General features: G+C 35.8%; 1 protein-coding gene and 1 long non-coding RNA gene across 4 annotated transcripts in view; one reads left to right on the forward strand and one right to left on the reverse strand.

The window, feature by feature from the left end:
* Positions 1–10: 10 nt before the first annotated feature.
* LOC109064346 (nuclear respiratory factor 1) lies at positions 11–15,078 on the reverse strand. Its single transcript, XM_042740248.1, has 11 exons — positions 14,922–15,078; positions 12,874–13,123; positions 12,172–12,286; positions 11,031–11,157; positions 10,802–10,945; positions 8,205–8,363; positions 7,585–7,788; positions 6,721–6,822; positions 6,434–6,591; positions 5,019–5,143; positions 11–1,540 (listed from the first exon to the last, which is right to left on the reverse strand). The coding sequence occupies exons 2-11, from the start codon at positions 13,094–13,096 to the stop codon at positions 1,380–1,382; spliced, it is 1,518 nt and encodes a 505-aa protein (XP_042596182.1). The 5' UTR covers positions 13,097–13,123; positions 14,922–15,078; the 3' UTR covers positions 11–1,379.
* The window catches only part of LOC109066861, a 65,453-nt gene continuing 57,986 nt past the window's right edge, over positions 14,083–21,549 (forward strand). For all 3 annotated transcript variants that reach the window (XR_006156639.1, XR_006156641.1, XR_006156645.1), the window contains exon 1: positions 14,083–14,238. This is a non-coding gene — a long non-coding RNA (uncharacterized LOC109066861). The remainder of the gene's footprint in view (positions 14,239–21,549) is intronic.

The following is a 21,549-nucleotide window of genomic DNA, read 5'->3' on the forward strand; positions in this document are numbered from 1 at the left end:
AAAGACACAATTCTGAATAGTGGCCATTTTTATTTCCAAGACTGGATAAAAAGGGAAAGATAAACTCTCCCGATGTCACCATCATTCTTTCACTGGCAACATGGGAGAGTTCAGTTTCATCAGACCATATATTTTACAAAATTTACATAAAAAGGATCTTGTTTTGTGAGGTTTCAGTCATATAAAAATTCAATCAAACCAGGAGCAGAAAACTTGATGGGTTATGGGTGGAAGAGGTGCTAAACAGTAACAAAACATCCATATTTGCCACACAAATTTGCATTGTAGAAACAATAAAAGAAGAGCTTGAGAGATAAAGAAAGATATGAAATTATGGTTCTTTCACTTTGCAATATATGCAATTACATTAGAATGCATTCTCTATCATACCTTAATCTTTCAATGTGTGATTGTGTGTCGTTCTAAAGATGAGCGCACATCGAAACAAAAAACATTTAGAAAAATAAATAAAAAATAAATAAAACATTTTCCCCAGCAGTTTCACAACAGAATCAGTTCCCAAAATGCTAATATACCACAAGTATGTAGTTCTGTTCATGTTCTGAAGTATAAAAGTTGAACGATATGGAGTGCTACATCTTCAGCCTCGTCACTGGTAAGTCGTCGACATTTATAATTATCGATTACTAGTACAATTCAGTGAAAGTCTATAGATAGCACTGAGTGACAGTGCTCAAATTTCATAACTATTCTGTACCGACAGGATATGGTGGTCTCATTCAATATACCACAAAATCATTCAAGGTCATACATTTTTTTTTTTTTTACAATGGGAGTTAATGTGAAATACATACAAAGAATTCTACATTATACAGATTGACAAAAACAAAAACAAAAAAAAAACATGCATGTCATCTCAGTAGTCAATGGGATCTAACACTATAATCATAATGCAATTTACACATAATATATTAATGAAATAAGTCAAATATGGCACAAGATGGTTCACTATATATAGACACACAAAGAAAGATAAAAAAAAAATTAGGAAATATCAAGTGACCAACACAAACCTTGTATGGGAAGAAATTAACAAATTATGCCAGTTTTTGAAGGCTGAAAATGTGGTTGATTTCGTATTCTTACTTGTAATTGTAGAGAAACAATTAGCCTGTAATTCCTAAGTATCCTCTGTCTGCAATATATTTATCAAACATCAGCTAAAAAAAAAAAAATAATAATTGAACAACACTAAGAAAAAAAATACAAAGGGAAAGAAAAAAAAAGACAGGAATAAACGTTCCTACCCCCTGCAGACACGTGAACAGGTTCAAATATTATTTTTACACTATATTCCAGCAGCTACTTCACATAGGCGCCGAATGTCCTGTCCCACACACCTGCAGGGGTAGAGTATGTCACTGTTCTAGGGTCACCACTTCCACCGCCTGTCCGTCAAGCGTTACGGTGTTGTCTATGCGCGTGGCTACGGGAGCCATGGCCACCTGAACGGGTCGATTTCCCTGAGCCAAACTGGTGACCACAGTCTGATACATGCTGACTGGAATCTGGACGAGACCTGGGATGAGAAACAGACCCGTTACATTAATTCAAGACAATTTCTGATGGTACAAACTATTATTCAGAGATTTAGCTGAAGATGCTTAGCAGAACTGTGATGTCATCAGTGTAGGTGGTGGCCTAGTGGTTTGGGACATTCGTGGTTGATATTTGAGACAGCTGGAAGGAGGGGACTTTTGAAGTGCGGTCGGATGAGGCTGCAGAGCGTATGTGCAATCGAGCGGCCCTGTTAAGAGTTTGCGTGCTACGTGGACAGGGCCGACCCTAAAAAGCGGACAGAGGGCAGGGCTACTGCATCACACTGCAATGCGGAACAATGGAGTAATTGAGGTGGCCGCTCCCAGCTTCCGTTTCTCTCTCTCTCTCTCTCTGATTCGAGGTAAACCCCTCTCTCTTTCTCAATCTACCTCTCTTTCCATGCCCAGCTGTGAGCGCAGCAGCCTGGATTACTGCTGCAGTCACATGGGGCGGGCGAGAGGGTGGCCAATCCTGTAAGCTACTGGATTTGTGCATTACATGTTTACTCTGATATAAGTGTGCCTAAAATTTCGTACCCATCCAGTAAGACAACCATGTCCCAGCGTCTCATGACTCATATATAAATGTGACTAACATAATCTCCCGAAAAAAAACCAAAACCCAACAATACCTAACCAACCTATCTGAACATTATCTCCGACACAATCTCCCCAAGCTATCTGTTGCTTATATTCTCATCTTAACACAAAAGCAGATCAGTTTTGACGTTAAATTAATCTTAAACAGGTATGAAAAAAGGTCAAAAATCATGTAAAATAACACCAAACACAAATCACAAACAAAAAAGAGAAAAAACTCACAAAACCTGTCAAGAAATACTCATCACAAAACACACACAAAAAAGGGAATAAAATTAGAATTTAAGGACAATGTTGACATGACAATTAAGCAACCCAAATAAATATTAATTATATACATTTAAATAGTAAAGTTCTTATAATAATGTATAAAAACGATGACAATTGAGTTTCCTAATCAATGTTATAATTAAAACTAATAAAACAATATATATTAAAATACAAAATAATAAATAAATAAATATGACTTAACATTTAAATATATAAAAAAAACTTTAAACACCTAGAAAATACAACACCATCAGAAAATAATTTTCTCCACATGGCATATGAGTGGCTCAGTCCAAATGCTCTGATTTCTCATAATCACACCATGTCTTAATAATTGACGGGGAGTTTGTAAGCATTGTTTTTTTTTTTTTTTTTTTTTGAGTGAAATGCTTACAAACTCTCAATCACTCTGACACTGAGGGCTTTCTACGAGGCTTACGAAGCGAAAGAGGGGCACTGGAGCAGGAAACGTAAATCAGTCACGATTACCTCAGACCAGCCACTTCAAAGCTGCTCCCGCACTGCCATTTCACTGATTGAATAAGCTCAATAAACGCTGGCTGTCCGTCAAGTGTCTGTTGTTGACTGCGCTCTCTCCCAAGCCTCCCAATGCTGCAGCGTGTATTAGGTTTAATTGCGTAGTTTAAATGTAAGGGCCTCATTTTGGGCAGAGATGGCTCTCTGGGACTCACTGCTGGCTCAGATGAGCATGTATAGTTCAATATGTTAGCTAAATCATTTTTCACTATACAATTCCTAATAAACCTAAACTTGTACATTTGAGTGATCAAATATATTAAAAGCAAAGAAAATATCACAACCATGGTCAAATATTTATACCAAGAATGGGGAAAGGCTTGACACCCATGTCTTTCAATGTAGTTTTAATGCCTGCTAATCAGCTTTTATGTTTAAATACACCCCTTGCTCCTGTCTATTCTCTTAATGTCATGCGAGCGTGTGTGTGTTTTATACACTGGGCTTCCCGGTGCTGACAGCTGGCTCTGTGATTAGACTATGCACTGATAATGGAGAGGATCAAAGCCCTTTAAGAGGGTTCCTGGGGGGTTAGGAGGGGGAGGAGGAGGAGCTTCTCTTTGGTCACTGGGGGCAATGGGGTAAGCCAGGACACTAGGTAAGATAGGTCACTGGGAAACGGCCAGGCATGATTGGGCCAAATTTGGAGTAGAACAATTTTACCTATTAAAATCAACATTAAATCAAATGGACCCCATTTACTTTGTTAATGAATGTCCTTGGTCTTACTGTTAATGAATTAATTATAATAAATAAAAAAATTAGGGATGCACCAAATCAATTATCATTCATTATGTCATAAATATAATGCAAAGTCTAAATCGACAGAACCACAATAATTTAATGAATTGACTTTTTATTTAATAATTTCTGACTTTTTCTCGTCTTAACTTAGTACCTGATAATTTCTACTATATTTATACTTATGACTTTTAATATCACAATTTTAATTTAACAAATGCATGTTCCTGGTCTTACTGTTAATGAATGAATTATAAATAAACAAAAAATTAAGGATGCACCATACTGATTGTTGTCACAGTAAATATTAAATATATATATTGGCCGATATTGGATGATCTTAACTGTTAAATTTTAACCTATAAGTGTTGTTATTTTATTTATGAATTACTATAGACTTCTGTGTAACATTTTACTATAAGGTCCCATTAGTTAATGCATTAACTAACATGAGCAATAAAGCATCTTGGTGAATGTTAGCTACTAAAAATAAAACTCTTCATTGTTAGTTCATGTTAGCTCAGGTCCATTAAAAAATATTAACAGATACAGTGTTTAAAATAACTTATTTCTCAATGCTGAAATTACCATTACACAGAATTATTATTTTGAATTATTTTTCAGTTAGTTAATGGAACCGTATTGTAAAGTGTTCTGATTTTTGATATTGGCCATTTATTGATTATTAGCCATAAGATCAAAAGATTTATTGGCTTATTACATTGGCCAGAATTGTAATATTGGTGCATCCCCCAAAAATGTTAGTCTTTGTAATCTTAAATGAAAATCAAATAACTTGCCCTTCCTCAAAAATGCATACATTTTTTGATGATATTCTAGTTTCTTTCACTCTAACTTCTAGTATATCATAACTTAAATAGGAAACGTGTCATGAGCTACTTCACGATGCCGTAATGAATGCCTCCATTAGCACTGTAACATGGCTTCTAATGCATGTGTAAGCACTAGTACTGGAGGCTGCCGTGCATATGCAGAGCGCTTAATGGTTGAGGCAAAGCGAGGATTAGCGAGAAGTGTAGAGGCTGAAGTCTGTGACACAGGTCACACACACGCCATCTGTCCCACAAACACCCTGGGGATTACAGTGGACCTCCACGGACTTCCTCACGCTCTGACACACCTTACAGGAGACACATAAGTGCCGTCACATACCTAGACGAGTGATGACGAAAGGGACGTTCTTTCATGTTTGCCCACCCTAAACTTTCCTGTTTCAGCTTCATCCAGTAAATGTTAAGAAGGTAAAGAGTGTAAATGTGGTTGCTTGTGATATAGAGAGGAGGTTCGTACCACTGCCATCCGAAACACCAGTTAAAGCTCCCACTGCAGCCGCCGTTTCTCCTGATAACAAGATCTGTCCTCCACCCTGAAGAGTTGCTTCTGCTAATGTCGCCACTGCGTGAGCTGCTGCTTCACTGCAACACATACACACACACACAATAAGAAAATAATCTCACAATAATTTCAGAAACAGGAAATGCTTTATTCGGGATTTGAAGTGCACTGACGTGGATTGGTGTGTACTGCCCCCTAGTGCAGGAAGTCACTCAAAGGCACCAGAAAATAATATAACAACTCTCCCATACAAGCTCTACTGCATCTCATGATAGATGTCCAACATACATAAACCCATTTCTGTCACTTAAGAAAAAATGTATGCTTTGGTAAATCATAATTATGACACAGTCATGCCATAATTTAGACTTTCTAAATTACAATTAAGAGAGAAAAATTCTAAATTATGATAAAAAAGGAAATAAGATATGTCATATTTGAATTTCTAATTTGTAATTGAGATATAAAGTTGAAATTGACAGTCATATTTTGAACACAGTTCCTGATTATTTCAACATTTTGAATTGTAATTATGAGATGAGAAGTTGAAAGGATGAGGTAAAAAAAAAACTATATTTAAACAAGTCAATAATGACAAAGCCGTCATGAAAAGCTTAAATTAATAAGCTCATAATTACGACATCGTAGAAAAATCAAAATTATGACAAAGTCGAAATTATGTGAAGTCTAAATCGAAACACCAAGTCAAAATTGAAAAAAGTCAGACAAAACATCTAAGTTTTAATAATTTAGATTTTCTTTGAGAATTTTGAGTTAAATCAGCATGACGTTAATCGTTATTTAGCCTTCTCATAATATTCTCATCTCATAAAGATTTTAAAAATCTCATTACGCATCTTACTTATGACTTTTGTGAAATCTGTCACTTTTTCTTTTAATTTCATAATTTTAATTGAACAAAGCATGATTCTTTTTCTTGCGTGGTGTAAATGCACTTCCATACTAAATCGAGTTTAAAGACTGTCTATTATGACTTCCTTTGAGAGGATGATAAAAATAAGGCTATTTACACTGCTATGGGGCTTTAATAGAGGAAAAGAAAACTTTTTGTTCCGTTTATGGACATCCTCACTATGCTCAGCAGACTGAGGGTGGATTTACTGCTTTAATGAAGGCTGCGGAGCAGAAAACAATGCCTCCTCAGCCTAATTGTTGTGGGAATGGAGTATCAACCCATTGTTCCTGCTGTGCTGTATTTCTGGGCTGCTGCTGCTTATACCAGCTTGTGATAAACAGGAGAACAGGTTCAGGTAACAAGACCCTGGGGACATAAACCTGCACCTAGATGCTGCTGCGGTTCAGTATTTCCTTTCTCTGACCCCGACTTCACCGCTACTTCCCATGAGTACCTGTTGAGTGCCATGGTAACAGTTGCCCCCTGCTGCATCTCCTGCGAGGCAGCAACCGCAGCTTCGGCTAAGGAGGCCACAGCCTGCGTGGCCTCTGACGGTTGCGTGGTCTGGATGGTCATCTCACCTCCCTGTAGTGTGGCCCAATTCTGTTCCACCTTAGAGACAGAAAGAAAATAACAGGAGAAATATGACCTAAAAGCACAGTACGTATGTAAGGACAGGAAAGAACATGTGCGAGATGCAAACTCATGGAATATTCAGATAAGAAAGAGTGTTGACGTTACCTCTCCATCTGTCACTGTGGAGTAATTCACCTGGGCCACCGTCACCGTGCCTGGCAATTCTGATGCATCTGCCAGTGTTGCTACAGTGGCTCCTGTGCCAACCTGTGGATCAGATACCAAATTGGATATTAGAATGCTGTTGGAATACTATTTAAATACATTTTTTCTAATTTAATATACATAATCATATTAGAAGCTCAACAAAAATAAACATTGCAGGTTTGGGGTTGGTAAGAATTTGTAATGTTTTTGAAAGGACAGTAATATTATTTTATTATACAATATATTAGAACTTTTCGATATTAATTTATTTTAAAATGTCATTTATTTCTTTGATGGCAAAGCTTAATTTTCAGAAGCCATTACTCCAGTCTTCAGTGTAACACAATGCTTCAGAAATCATTGTAATATGCTGATTTGGTGCTTAAAAAAACATTTCTGATTATTATTATAAATATTGAAAACCGTTGTGCAGCTTAATACTTTTGTGGAAACCGTGATACTTTTTTTTCAGGATTGTTTGATGTATTGGAGTGTTTGTTCAGAAGAACAAAATTTGTTTGAACAGATTTTTATTTTTTTTATGACATTGTAAAAGCCTTTTCACTTTTAATCAGTTTAATGAAAACATTTGTAATTTTATTTAAAAACAAAAAAACAATTAAGACAAGTTACGTATATTAAAGAAGTAAATAGTAAATATATATTTCCATGCTGTCTTTAATATTACTTATTAGATATTTAATTATTTTTTTAAAAATGTTGGTCTTCCCCTGATCTAAATGAAGTCCTCCAGTGAAGCTAGTTTATATTGTAGTGAAAAACAACTGTGTAGTTGTTCCCACAGCTGGGACCTGAGCTCACCTGTATGAGCGAGACCGTTCCATCAGGATTACTGATCGTCTGCACTACGGTCTGGGACGGCACCAGGTGCGCAATGCTGTGAGTGGTTGTTGTGGCAACTTGTTGTGTGGTGATCTGGTCCTCAAAGGCGTAGAGCAGGTCCTCTCTCCCATGCTGCTTATAACAGTTTTTAACAATAGTCCTCAGGGCTTGCGTCCATGACACCTGTTTCCAACGGAAATCAGCCCTCGATAAGTCAAGGTGATGCAAGCTTAAGCTCATTTGTTTCAATTCAGATGTCATATTGTGGAAAGCTGACAAAACTACGTTGTGGATGATTCAATGATTTGTTTGCGTCATTACTCATGGGATTTTTCATACAATAAAATATTTTAGTGAAAATATATATGGGTAATTATTGCTGCTTATTACTGTCTACTGTTAAATTGGTGCAATTTCTATTGCATCCTTCTTTTTTTCAGTAAACAGGACACATAGGCTCCAGATAAATGAAATAAAACATTTTTAAGCATTTTAAAATTTCAACCAAACACATACATATCAGGGATATGGACAAAACTCTAAAGAAAACAGAGCTATTATTTTTATGGCCTAGTCGTAATGTGAGAACCCAACACTACCCTCTGTTTCTGCTCCTCTGTTCGGACATCACTGCGTACGTTGGCCCAGGGAATGTCCTCTGGCCACCAGATGGGCTTGCAGCTCTCTTTCCCCCAGCCAGGCTTCCCACGGCCTGTGGAATACTTCAGCATTTCTGGAATGAATGCTCGGAGCTGGGCCTGCAAAGCAACAAAGGGCACACATAATCACGGTGGGAGATTTTTTACTGGGAGTGGCAGAGCAAAGCATGGCCTCTGGAAAAATAAAATCTGTGTGAAAAAGGTTTGGAAACAGCAAGCCATTGATTTTCCTCTACTCTTCCTTCTGCAGCTGAGTGCAGACAGTCTGTCCACACATATAGCTTGTGAAAAGCTAAAAGTAGACTATTAGGTTTCTATTAAAAGGCTAATCTATGGGTGAGGCTCCAGCACACACTGACTGCAGGAGATTGAGAGGATGGAACCTACACCACTGAACTAGATTATGTAGACGACAAAAAACAAAAAAAATTAAGGTTGGTACACTACTGTTTAAAAGTTTGAGATTAATAGATACAATTTTTTTCCCCCCAGCTTTTATTCAGTACAGATGCATTAAATTGATTGAAAGCGACTGTAAAGACATTTATTAATATTATGAATTATTTTCATTAAAATGAATGCTATTCTTTTGAACATTCTATTCAATAAGGTTCCTGGTAAAATGTATTATGGTTATGATCATGTGAGTAGTGGCTACTGAAACTTCAGCTTTGAGATCACTGGAATAAACATTTTAATATATATTAAAACAGAAATCTGTTATTTTATCTCACAGTTATAGTGTACAGTATTACTTATTTTACTATATTTCTGATTTAATAAATGCAGCCACAATGAGCATAAAATACTTCTTTCAAAAACATTACAAAACGGACCCCAAACTTTTGAACAATAATGTACACACGAATTTGTACTGTTTGTTGTCTCACATAATCACCTTTTTAAATATTACAAAAAAACAACAACATCCCTATAACACTGCTTTTGTACTGGTTAAATAGATGCAAGGAAAATGAACAAACCCATCAAACCAAACAAATTAGTCCAATCACAAATCAATATGCTAATAAAGGCAAACTATATAACCAACTGAAATTCTGTACACATTTTTTACAAGGATGCCAACCTGCTTTTGGTTAGATTTAAAATGTAAGTCGTAACCTTAAAAAAACAGCATTACTGTGAAATTGTTGTGGTATTAAAATAACAATAAAGGGGCTTATTAAGTCCATTGACTTTTTAAAAAAACACACTGAGTTGTACGGGGCAGTGCAGTAGCCCAGTGACAGCTCCATCCTGGGTGTGAGGCTGGAGTTTATCCCGGCGCCCTCAGTGCCCTTGGTAATTCCATAGGCTGGTCAGGGATTGTACTGCACAGCGCTCTTGTAGCAACGTCTGTTCACCTCGACATCACAGGCTAAATTTGGCTTAGGAGGAATAAATCAGTTCCCAAAAGAGCTTCTCCCTCTCTCTCACTGTCACAAACACACTTGATGTAAGCCTGACACTGGATGGTGACAGACGATAACATGGCGAAGGGCTAGTGAAGAAGGATTCTTTCACTATATATAAAATTATAAATTAATATATATACACATATATTATATATATACACACTCACACATAATTAGACAAATGCATATTCAAAAAATAAATTAATATAATTAAAATAAAATATTTAAAATGTTTAAATACATTTAAAGCCGATAAAAAAATCACTATATGAAAATAAATTAATATAAGCATAATTAGACAAATGCATATTCAAATAATATATATATATATATATATTTATATATATATATATATATATAGTAACCAATGTGCTCTCTCGCTCTATAAATGCATATGTAATATTTTAGATGGATTATTTTATAATGAAATAATAATATATGCTTCTTAATATGTTTTAAATAAAGAAATTTAATTGCAAATAAAAGCCAAAAATAAATTTGCTGACTGCTTAGACCTAAATGTCTGAACTCAAATACGGTTAAGTACACTGTCCAGAATAACGTAACAGACTGTCTATATCGGCATCATGAATTGTAGGCTCTTCCTTGTGTTTGTGCAGATGGTCTAATTACGTAGCAAAGGAATTAAGAGGAATCTCACGCCCCAAACACACAGATCAGCCGCCCATTCCCTCCCCCAGCTCTGCTCTTAATCCACTTGGGAGCCAATCAGAAACCTCTGTGCTCGGCCACGATGTGCCGGATAATTACTCGTGCGTACAAGCCTCACCTGATGATCCCTGCACAGACCTGCCTCCAACTGCCACAAGCCAAGCAAGGTGTGTCTGTCCTGAGGGACATCAACTATCAGCAGCCCGGCCCCAAACAGCATGTGGGGTAATGAGTAAGGGGCGAGCTGGCAAATGTAGTGGTTATGTGGTCTTATATCAGGCCAAAAGGTTTCAAGTAACCTGTGCTAAAGCCCTGTAGTGGATAAAGTAAGACTTGTTCTCTGTCTCCATTAACTGCTGCCACATCAGCCTAGAAAATTTCAAATTTGCATGTCAAAGCAGAAAACTCAATAACTTGCATTACAGGCTCACAGTGCCACCTGCTGCCCACCTGTGTCATCTTGTCCACAGACACCGGTATGCCATCAATAGTCAGTGGAGGCAATTCAGAGGTGAGTTCTCCGCCACCAGGGGGCGCGTGTTCAGCCAGAGCATTTTCCAGATCCTCCAGAATCATACTCTTGTATTTTCTCACCTGATCACAAGACATGCCAAAACAGGGATGGAATTTTAAACCGTGCACACGATATGAAGACAAAAAACACAATAAATATACTCACCACATTCTCTAATGGTGCCGCTCCAAACACTCTAAACACAGGGTTTGGTTTAGAGGGAGAGATGCACAACACAATAGCCTGCTGGCCAACCCGTGTCGTGTACTCGTCCAGAGTCGCTCTCAGCTTCCTGCAGACATAGTAAGAGACAGGGTTGTCATTGGGAACTGTTAAATAAAATTTAATTGGAATTGGCATTATTGGAAAAATGCTAAAACAAAATATAAACTTTAGACTAAAAAAAAAAACAAAAACAAATAAAACAAAAAATTAAAATAAAAGAAAAATATCAAAAAAAAAAAATTAAAACAAAAAAAAATAAAAAAAACTAAATACAAATAAATACAAAAAAAATATGTAAAAATAACAAATGACTAATATTAAAAATTTGAACTAAAATAAATATAAATTTTTAAATATAAACAAAGACTAATTCAAATTATTACTAAACATTGTAACAGAATAAACAATACTAAAAGAGCACTGTAAAGGCCAATAACTATAAAGATACAGTTCTAAAAATATTTCTCATTATTAAAGAATGGCAGAGTCAACACCACAGCTATAACGATAAAGGCACAGACAAACGATATCATTGGAATCACTTTCAGAACGATTTTTTCCAGCTGATGAACTATAAAAACATTGACAGCCAATCAGAATCAATCCTGCCATAACGAGCTGGAGAATTTAAAGCGGCAGACCAGCATATGCTTGCAATAAACAGATGATTTTGTCTGCTGGTGTGGATGCTAATATAGTTAGCTTTATAGTCATAGTTCTTGGTGTGAACGGGCCTTAAGAGTGTGAGTGCATATATATATATAAAATACTTAATATTTTTATTTTATATTTCTATTATTATAATATTTATAAAAATCTATTATTATAATATTTATAAAAACAAGTTCAAATAAGTTCAAGTTGAAGTACTAAAATTATTAATTCTATATATACACATATATAAAACAATTTATAAAATGAAAATAAAAAGCACTTAAAATTACTAAAACTTAAACAAAAAAAATTGCAAATATATAAATAAAAGCCAATGCAAATTTTAATTAATACTACAATAGTACAATAGTCTATCTATATACCGTTACATTACAATACAATGAAGAATACTGAGAATATGGTTCACCTAAGCAAGCGAGTTTGTTGTCTTTTACGGATTGAAGGGTTTGATTCAAAGATGTGCGGCCGTTTCCGTTTCTTCCCTGTTGCCACAGCTGCAGCTGCTGCCATGCCAACAGGCCCTGAAAAATTTTAGGGGAATAAAATCAGTGGTTTTTAGACGTTCTATATCATTCAGGATATGCATTGTATCTGTTTGTGTATTCCACGGTATCTAATCCCATGAGCTTGGCAATAGCTCCAGACCACTTTCAGTGTTCTATTCAAGCCATGGAATAAAAGAATAAGAAATGTAATTTAAAATTCTGACTTTTTTCTTGCAATTCTGAGATAATATCTCACAATTCTGGTAAGAAAAATCAACTCGTCATTCTTTCTTTTCAGTTTATAATTCCACACTTCCCACACTAACTGACTTCTACTCCAAATTGGTCTATATCAGGGATCCTCAAATCTGGCCCACGAGATCCACTTTCCTGCAGAGTTTAGCTCTAACCCTAATCAAACACACCTGAGCATGCTAATCAATGTCTTCAGGATCATAAGAAAATCACAGGTAAGTGAGTCTGATCAGGGTTGGAGCTAAACTCAGGGCAAGATATGAGGAACCCTGGTCTAGAAGGTGGCTGACAATTTATGGTTTAAGTGCGCCATCTAGTGGTTTTTCTGATAACCACAAGTCAGAATACAACAATGTGCTGGAACCTACCAGCAGCAGCCAGATGTGCGGTGACCTCATCGGTTCCAGTTGAGTTGAGGATATCGGAGTCATCGTAAGCATCATCATCAGGCGAGGAGGGTGAATCCTCATCAGCGCTCAGCATGCCATGCTCCGTGTACGAGGCAACGTGCACCTGCCCGACCTGCTGAGCGACAGCGTGGGCCTCGATAGTGGTCATGTGCCCCGTCTGATGCACCGTGTGGTCTTCCATCACCCGATACAGTTTCTCTCAAACACACTGAGACACACACATACAATATATCAGCGCACACATTCTACAAGTTACTGCTTCATGTAGATTCATAGACGAGGTGACTGTCATGCACCAATTATTTTGAGGGGGGAGAAGTGTTCAAATACATGTATTTTGCGTTTAAAACGCATTCGAAAATATGAGGGACCACATCTTATGACGACTACCAAAAACACCTTTTATTAGTGCATAATGTGCATCAGTGTAACATGACATTCTATTAATATAGATGTGCTTTTATATTGAAACAGCATCACAAAACATTTAATTTATGGGGAATTCAGGTAAACTGGTCCACTGAGTGTGATCTCAATATCAAAAATTGGCCTGAATCGGCAAAAATTCTTTCAGCAGTAGCTATTTAAACTAAATGTAAAAGTACATGCTATTTATCTTAAGTAGTTTACATTTAATATTTAGAGAAAAGGGCCCATTCCTTTCTATTCACAATAAGCACTTTCATAAAGTATTGCATCTACTATTGTTGCTTTATACATCTCTTCAGAAGGGGGCACCAATCATTACTTTTCATAACATGAATATGTATTTTACATTAATAATGTTTTACTGAGGTTTGGCTGGAGTCTTTAATGCTTTCAGTATTTACCCCCCAAAATTATGTAAATATTCAATATCAGTAACAGCATGTACATTTACTGTACGTATTATATTTTGGCAAAGTGCAATCATATGAAAATACACCTATATTCATTTTCAGCAAGAATTTAAAGCTATATCAGTGACAAACTAAATGACACAGATTGAAAATCTTTCTGAGTTAGGTTTTTATTGAATAATATGACACTGTAATGATATGTCTCTGACAGCAAGCAGTGTGGATTACATTTAACGTACTTAAAGTTTCGGATTAAAAAAAAATGAAACCAAAATAAAACCGATTATCTTATGATGACGCATGTGCTATGAAGGATCCACACAGATAAATAAAGCAGCTCGCAGCTAAAGTATCGTTCCGTTCAATGGCCTGACACTGAAGCTCTGGAAAACGCTAACGTTACATTTGATTCGACCAAGTCACGAACAACGTTCACAAACACGAAAAGACATTTCAACATGCTCAAAGAGTCATTAAAAAAAAGGTACGTTGGGTTTGAACCTCCGAAATAACTGAATCAATATAGACTAACGTTAGTTAAGAGCAGCATCAATAACAAACACATAAATGGCGGTTATTTTCAAACTGTGAATAATAACGTTACGTGTAAAGAGAGCGGGCCCGTCTGTTAGTGAAATATTAAACACTAACGCAATTCAAACTGTTATTTCACACACCACAGTAAACATTCAGATCAGGTGCAAAACATCTGAAATAATCTTTTAGATAAAATTTTGCCGGCACCGTTGTCGACTAATCTATAAAGCGCTAAAAAGCGTCGAGTGATCGATAACACTGCTGTGCTAATATGATATTTAAGGTTAAAAACGCATCTTTTTGCGTGCATTTGATTCCCCGAACAAGAATATAAACGCAAGCTATCAAGTCTTGAAATCCCATTTAGCATCTGGACAAAACAGCGATTCGATTGCACATCTAAATTCAGTAGGCCAAAGGCCTGCGACTGCGCCATGATTCTTTTTTGCCCCAATTTGAGCGGGGTAAATAATAATTGCCATCCTGTCAGATGCGCGCGATATCATCCCAAGTTCTGTTTCGCATCGTCGCGATCTGCATCTGAGTGTGTGAAAGGCAAACGCTACCGGGTTGTTTGGTGCGGCTGCGCCGGGGCTGAAATGGCTGGAGATTGCGCGGTAGGGCACTAACCTCAGAGCGGCTGCGCTACTTCGGGCCTGCGCTGTGCGGCGGAGCTGCGAACACCAGAGCTGCAATGGAGGACAAAGAACGAGCAGCAGAGTGCGCGCGTCCTGGGCTCAGCGGCTGATGCGCGGCCCCGAGCGACGTGCACGGAACAAACCCCGCCCCTCCCTCTCGTTCTACACACTAGAACCTGAACTACATGATGCTGCAGCACAGAGAAAGTACACACTGCTCTCCAGGAATGAGGGAATGAGTTTGGGAAATAGATATTTCTATGGGCCTGACATGTTTAATTAAATGATAATTAAATTGTAACTGCAATGAACAAGTTACAGAGTTGCTTATTAAATAGTGCAATATGTTAATTATGGCATTTTTATTATATGTTATTTATTTATTATATTATTGCATTTATTTTATTTTGATCATTCCAGTCTATTTTTTTTTGTTGTTGTTGTTGTTAATATTCATCTTGTTATAATAAAATGTTTTCTATTATGTTGTGAGAATAATTCATAGATGCTGGATGGCAGGATGGTGCAACAGAGAATAATAAACTAATAAAGAAATAAATATTTTAAAATTAATTAATTAATTTATTTATTTGGAATAATTTGGTATTTATATATTTAAGATATATATTTTATTTTAATTAAATGTCTGATTCCTATACTATTGTCAAAAATATATACTTTATGTTAGCATAAGCATTTGTGTGTATTTGTAACTGCTTTCAGATGTGTTATCTGTCTGTATGTATTCATGGATTTGCATGACAGTGTATAATTCACATTAACTGTAAATTAAACTTATGTGAAATAAGTTACATTGGCTAGTTGTTTATTAAATATAGTGTGGTTATGTGTTACATTTTTATTAGACGTTTATTTATCGCATTGCATTTATTTTAATTTGACAATTTAAATCTGTTTTATTGTTAATATTCATTTTGTGAATTAATTTATTTTTAAATATATTTTGTTATTATTTATAAAATGTCTCATTCATATAATATTGTCCAAAATATATACTTTTATTTTGTTATTTGTAACTGTTCTTTCAGATGTAATTTTATCAGTCCTTACGTATTGCTTGATTTGCACGAGAATGGATCATTCAAATTTAACTGTAAATTAAACTAGTACAAAATAAATGATAGATTTTGTTAATTAAATATGACTCAATGTATGTTTATTATTTATTGCATTTCCGTTATACGTTTTATTGATTATATTGCATTGCATTTATTTTATTTTGGTAATTTAAATCTATTTTTACCTTGATAAAATATTTACTGCTATGTTGTCAGAATAATTCAGAGATGCTAGATGGCAGGAAAGCAAATCATCTGTACACTTTTAACCTATATAGCTTTTTATCCAATCTGCAGTCCTTCCAGGTTTTGGACGAACCGTTATATTTAATGCAAAATAAAAGTCCCTCAAACAACCCCCCCCCCCCCCCCCCCCCCCCGCAGACATCTGTTTCTCATTAAGCCTTGATGAATCTTAATCATTGTGGGACGTGCGATTGGATGTCCGTACTTCGTTTTATCTATAAAAATCTTGCATTTGGTGAGTACTTTTGGTTTTCATTTCGTTAAAAAAAAGAAGATAGATAGATATATAGAAGATAAAAGAAGAAGCATATGTTTTTGCCGATAATATATCCAAAACCATGACATAATAAATCCAGTGGGAATTGTTTATCCGTTTAAGTATGTTAGTAACTTTGAAGATGAGACTAGACAAGACGATAAAAGAGTGTATGTCTATGTCGGTTGTTAAGTTTAAGAACATCCATAAGAGGGCAATATGGTATCACAAATGATTCACCCACTCAGATTGATTTATATGTAACACTAGATGGCAGAAAATGATCATTTTTGGGATGCTGGATGAAGCCTGGTGGCACACACGACTGTGATGACAAGTGTGTGTGTGTGTGTGTTTGTGATTGACTGAATGTCAGATTATTCCAAGACACAGTTAACCCGCTTTTGTGACTTTGTATAGATTATTTAATTTTGTTATTGTTTGCATCTAATCCAGTTAATATAAGATACTGTATTAAAAATGCTGTGTAATCACTGGGGAAATTGTATACTAGATATAATTTCATTCCATTAGATTGGCTTTTGTTATTGGCAGAAGACCTGCAGACCACTTTAGTTTATTGCATAAAGCTTTAGTTTAAGGATGTTTAGGCCAGCCTATTCCTAACCAGTGTGACAGAGAGACTGCAGGCCCATGTGGTAGTACACAAAGCAAATTCTCAGGTGATAAAGAGTCAGTCTTTAGAGGTTTCATAATCTGCGATCTATCTTCACTGTGCTGCCCTGCTGGGCAGAGCCGATAAGGTTTCGGAGGAGTTCAATAATTCTCTTAATTGATTGTCTGGAAGTGAAGATAATTCATGGTAATTGTCAGGCCAGTGAGGAGCTCATGAGTTGAAGCCACTGAAGGAGGAATAATGGACGCTTCACTTACTTACATGGCAAAGACAGACCATGAGACCAGTAACAGATCTAAACAGACTAATATTAATGCAGTGAACTGTGTGAGAGAAAACAAATTGTGCTTTGCTTTTTATACATCAGACCAAGCTAATAGTTATACACTCATGAATGACGACAAAGCTACCAGAGTGCACTATGGGACCATTTAAGTCACTTTTATTAAGATAATTTGATTTAAAGCTGAAGCATGTAATTTCTGTGACTAATGAAAAAAAATTAAAACTGCTTTCCTGTAAATGACGTCAGTTTGTAGGGCCTGGAAGGCTAATTCTTTGTTGGTTCCCTCTGGAATGATTTCTAATCAATTTTTTAAAAGCAATTTAGGAAATAGGTGATCTAAGTTCCAACATAAGGACTACAGTGGCTGTCTGATTCATCAGGCACATAATCTCACTTTCTTGTGAAAGTTGGGCTTTAAAAACACAACCCAAAATGAAAGGACATTTTCAAAATTCACATTTGAGGTATGACTGAGTGTCATTTATGTTTTGAACAACACCATGTGAAGGTCTTTGAACAGTTCATACTTAAGCTGTGAGCAGCATTTTCAAGTGATTTTATTTTTTCATAATGATTATCGTTTTTAATATATACAAATTAAATGTACATTCTGTCAAGCTCTAAAATATTTTATTGGGTAGAAATCATTTAATTAAATATTTTTTAATTAAAAATGTAATTAATAATTATTTAAAGTATTTCTTTATAAACCAAAAATCATTTCTGTGAATGAAAAAGTCTTAAAAAGTATTTTAGCTTTGTCATTATAGCAGAATTTATTCATGCAAATTATTTAGTTAAAAATGTAATAATTATTTTAATTATAATTATTTTAATTAATTACAAATTTAAAATATTATGTTTTAAATATCGCCTCTAATTTCTGTAAATTAAAAAGTACGTCAGCTTTCCATTATAGCTGAAGTATCTTGGGGGGCCAAAATATTGCCTTTGACAGTGAGGGGTCTCAGAGACAAACAGGATGGGAACCAATGATGCAGGGCTTTCTGAATGCATTCTTCAACACAATGCTTATAAATTCTCATAATTCCGTGTTAATTTAATAATTCAAGCACTCTTTCGTATAGGGTTTCATTAGTGGAACTGTCAAAACAAAGGACGGTTTACAATAATGACTAAAAAACAGAAGAGAGAGAGAGAAAAAGCAACACAAAATCTGGATATTACCAAAGCAGCTATATAGAGTGATCTTTGCCAAGCACAGTCAGAGAGGCCTTCTCTGTGGTGGGTAACGAAGGAATGAGGCCAGAAATAGACCAAGCCCTTTAACCATGAATACAGGCTTGTATAATTTATTCCAGCGGCAATCAGAGCACGGATTGCTGTCAGTGCAATCAGCTCATAATTAGGAAAATTCTCTGTTGTTCTGCTGTGTTTTCTGGGAGGCCCCATGGTGCTGAGTGTCTGTCTGTGGGCTGATGTGTAGCAAACAGCCAATTTACTGAACCATTAAGATATCGGCACCTTTTGCTTTTCCTTCGTAACCTGTTGCCATGCTTGCTTCTCATCTCATATTATCTCTCCTTCTCTTCCTCTGTTCTATGTTCCCTCTATTTTTTGCCTTCCTCCCCCACAAGTCCTGTGGCGAACAGGTGCAAAAATGATCTCTCATTCACAAAGGGCGAAAATACTTTGCGTATGGTGTCTTTGTCACATGTCAGAAAGGGGGCCAAAGCAGGGCCGTTTCATGCATTTGCAGTTGTCAGTAGAAGAGAAAGGAGGAACTGACAGATTGGACAACCTGTCACTTTTCTCCTTACTCTGCTTTCTGATTTTCCAACATAAATACATATTATGGTATTATAGGGTTAGGGGGTTTACAAAATGACTAAACTTATCCCTCAATATATGTGCAAACAATGCCAAATCATGTGACTTGTGGATGGGGCGTGTTTTATGACTTCTAAAAATCAGATGTACGTATTTTCGCTGACTGAATGACAAAACAGAAAAAAATCCTATAACAAAAAAAGAAAACCACATCTACCGATGTGACCAGGTGGTCTAAACAGTCTTGTGTCACATGTCTACAGTAGAACTGAAAGGGTCATTCGCTGTCTCTCTTCGGTGTGAATGCTTAATTTAACGCTCAGGAGGGGACTGTACCACTCTGACATCAGTGCCCCACTGTGACATTTCATGCTCTGCACATAATGACAGGTCATGGAGGAAGACAGAGAGACAGAAAGAACGACAGACAGAAAGACATTGTGGTACAAACAGTCCAAATCATTCCCCCGGCCCCTGCACTGTTCTCTTGACAGGGACAGAGAGTAGAAAAAAAACTTGTGTAGTAATCACTTTGAAACAATTTTCACTTAAATTGCTAGTAAATTTCACAAATAATGACAAAGAAACAGCAAGTTACACATTGATTTAAAGACTGAAATAGTATTTTCTTGTAAAATGTACTCCAATACCTAATCTTTTTATTTACAACTTTAAAAAATAATTTTTACAGTGCTGGAAATAAAGTATTTTTTATTATTAAAAAAAAACCTTGAATGAAATTAAGAGATAGTTGTAAAATGTACAAGAATTATTTAAGATTTCTAAGTCACTAATCAAATCAAAATTGTCACAATAACCATGTGCTGCAAAATTAGATTTTTCGAAGTTGTAAAAAAATAAATTGAAAGATTATTGTTTTACAAGAAAATACAATTTCAGTATTTCTGCTTTAAAATTTCACAATTATTTTAACGTCTTGTCATTTTTTATAATTGTTTATAAAATTTACTAACAATTTCCTGGAGAAAATAATTTCTACACTTTTTTTTTTCCAGTGTGTACACTTCTTTTCTTTCCTTGAAGCACAAGACACTCTTTGGTGTATTCCCAGCATACATAATGTAAAAAACAAACAAACATATATTTAAAGTTCATAATTTATTTTACTTTTCATTCAAATTATATAAACTAGAAAATTATATTATTAATTTATAGAATAATTATAATTATAATTAAATAAAAAGTATATTAAATAATTTTAAAGGACAATTTTAACATATATTGTTGTTCAATTATTATTTATTGAAATGAACAAATAAATATTTTATTTAATAAATTATTTATTTAAATTACATTTCAATTATTTATTAAATATCGCACAATAGAAGCATTGTTACTAGTTTAGACCCTACTAATATTGGATTTGAGTGGCTTTAGATACCTCAATACCCATTTGCAAGGTGCCTACAATTCAGAGACTCCTCAATGACTAAAACTCCTCATTGTGAATTGGACATTCAACACACAGGGCATTTAACTCTGTAGTGCCGCTTACTGTGAAGCTCAAAACTATGGATCCTAGGGCACCGCACCTCTCTCACAGGTTGAATGCACAGGAGACCTTATTACTTTAAGTCTCTTTACACACTGTTTGGCTGACATGGCACTGAGCAGAGTGTGGATTGCTTTAGTCACCGCAGCGTTCAGCTGCCCAATTATGTCAATAGCTGGGATTTGAAATAGAATATTATAATGCCCTGGAAAGTTGCTAACTCCCCTGTTTTGAACTTATTAGCTGCGGCGTGGAGTGCTGTTCAGTAATTTATCGCCTCTTGGAGTAATAAATGGGGAAACTGAGCTCTGTTTCTCTTATTGATTCACGGTGAGTGTTGACTTGCAGGTCTAGAAGAGTGTTCTTGCTCTCAGCACTTATTTGTCAGCTGTTTCTTGCTTCTAAGAGTGTTGACCAAATCTGTTCTGCATGCACAATTATATTAACATAACATAAGCTTTCAAAACAAAGCACAAACTAGCTTGAATGCAAAGAATGGAAGTGCAAACACCCATATTAGTGTATAAAAGATGAACAAGGCCATTTTTCATGGTGTCAACAGCATTTGCTTTTGTTCATTGTGTTGTTGTGTTGGGGTGAGAGTTTGGTGTTGTTTTTGGATAGAGGAGGGAATGTATGGTGGAATATGGTCCGAAAGCCAGGCTCTTGAGGGTGGGCACATGTCTTGTCCTTTCTATAATCGACTCTGGAGCTACGTGTTAGGTTTACAAAACTCAGCCATTGATTCACACAGGGCTGCAGGCTGTTTTACAGTGCGGTTATTGCTTGGATTGCACCTCTGTGTAAGTGCT

The sequence above is a fragment of the Cyprinus carpio genome, chromosome A4 (assembly GCF_018340385.1).
Source record: "Cyprinus carpio isolate SPL01 chromosome A4, ASM1834038v1, whole genome shotgun sequence".
Classification (NCBI taxonomy): Eukaryota; Metazoa; Chordata; class Actinopteri; order Cypriniformes; family Cyprinidae; genus Cyprinus; species Cyprinus carpio.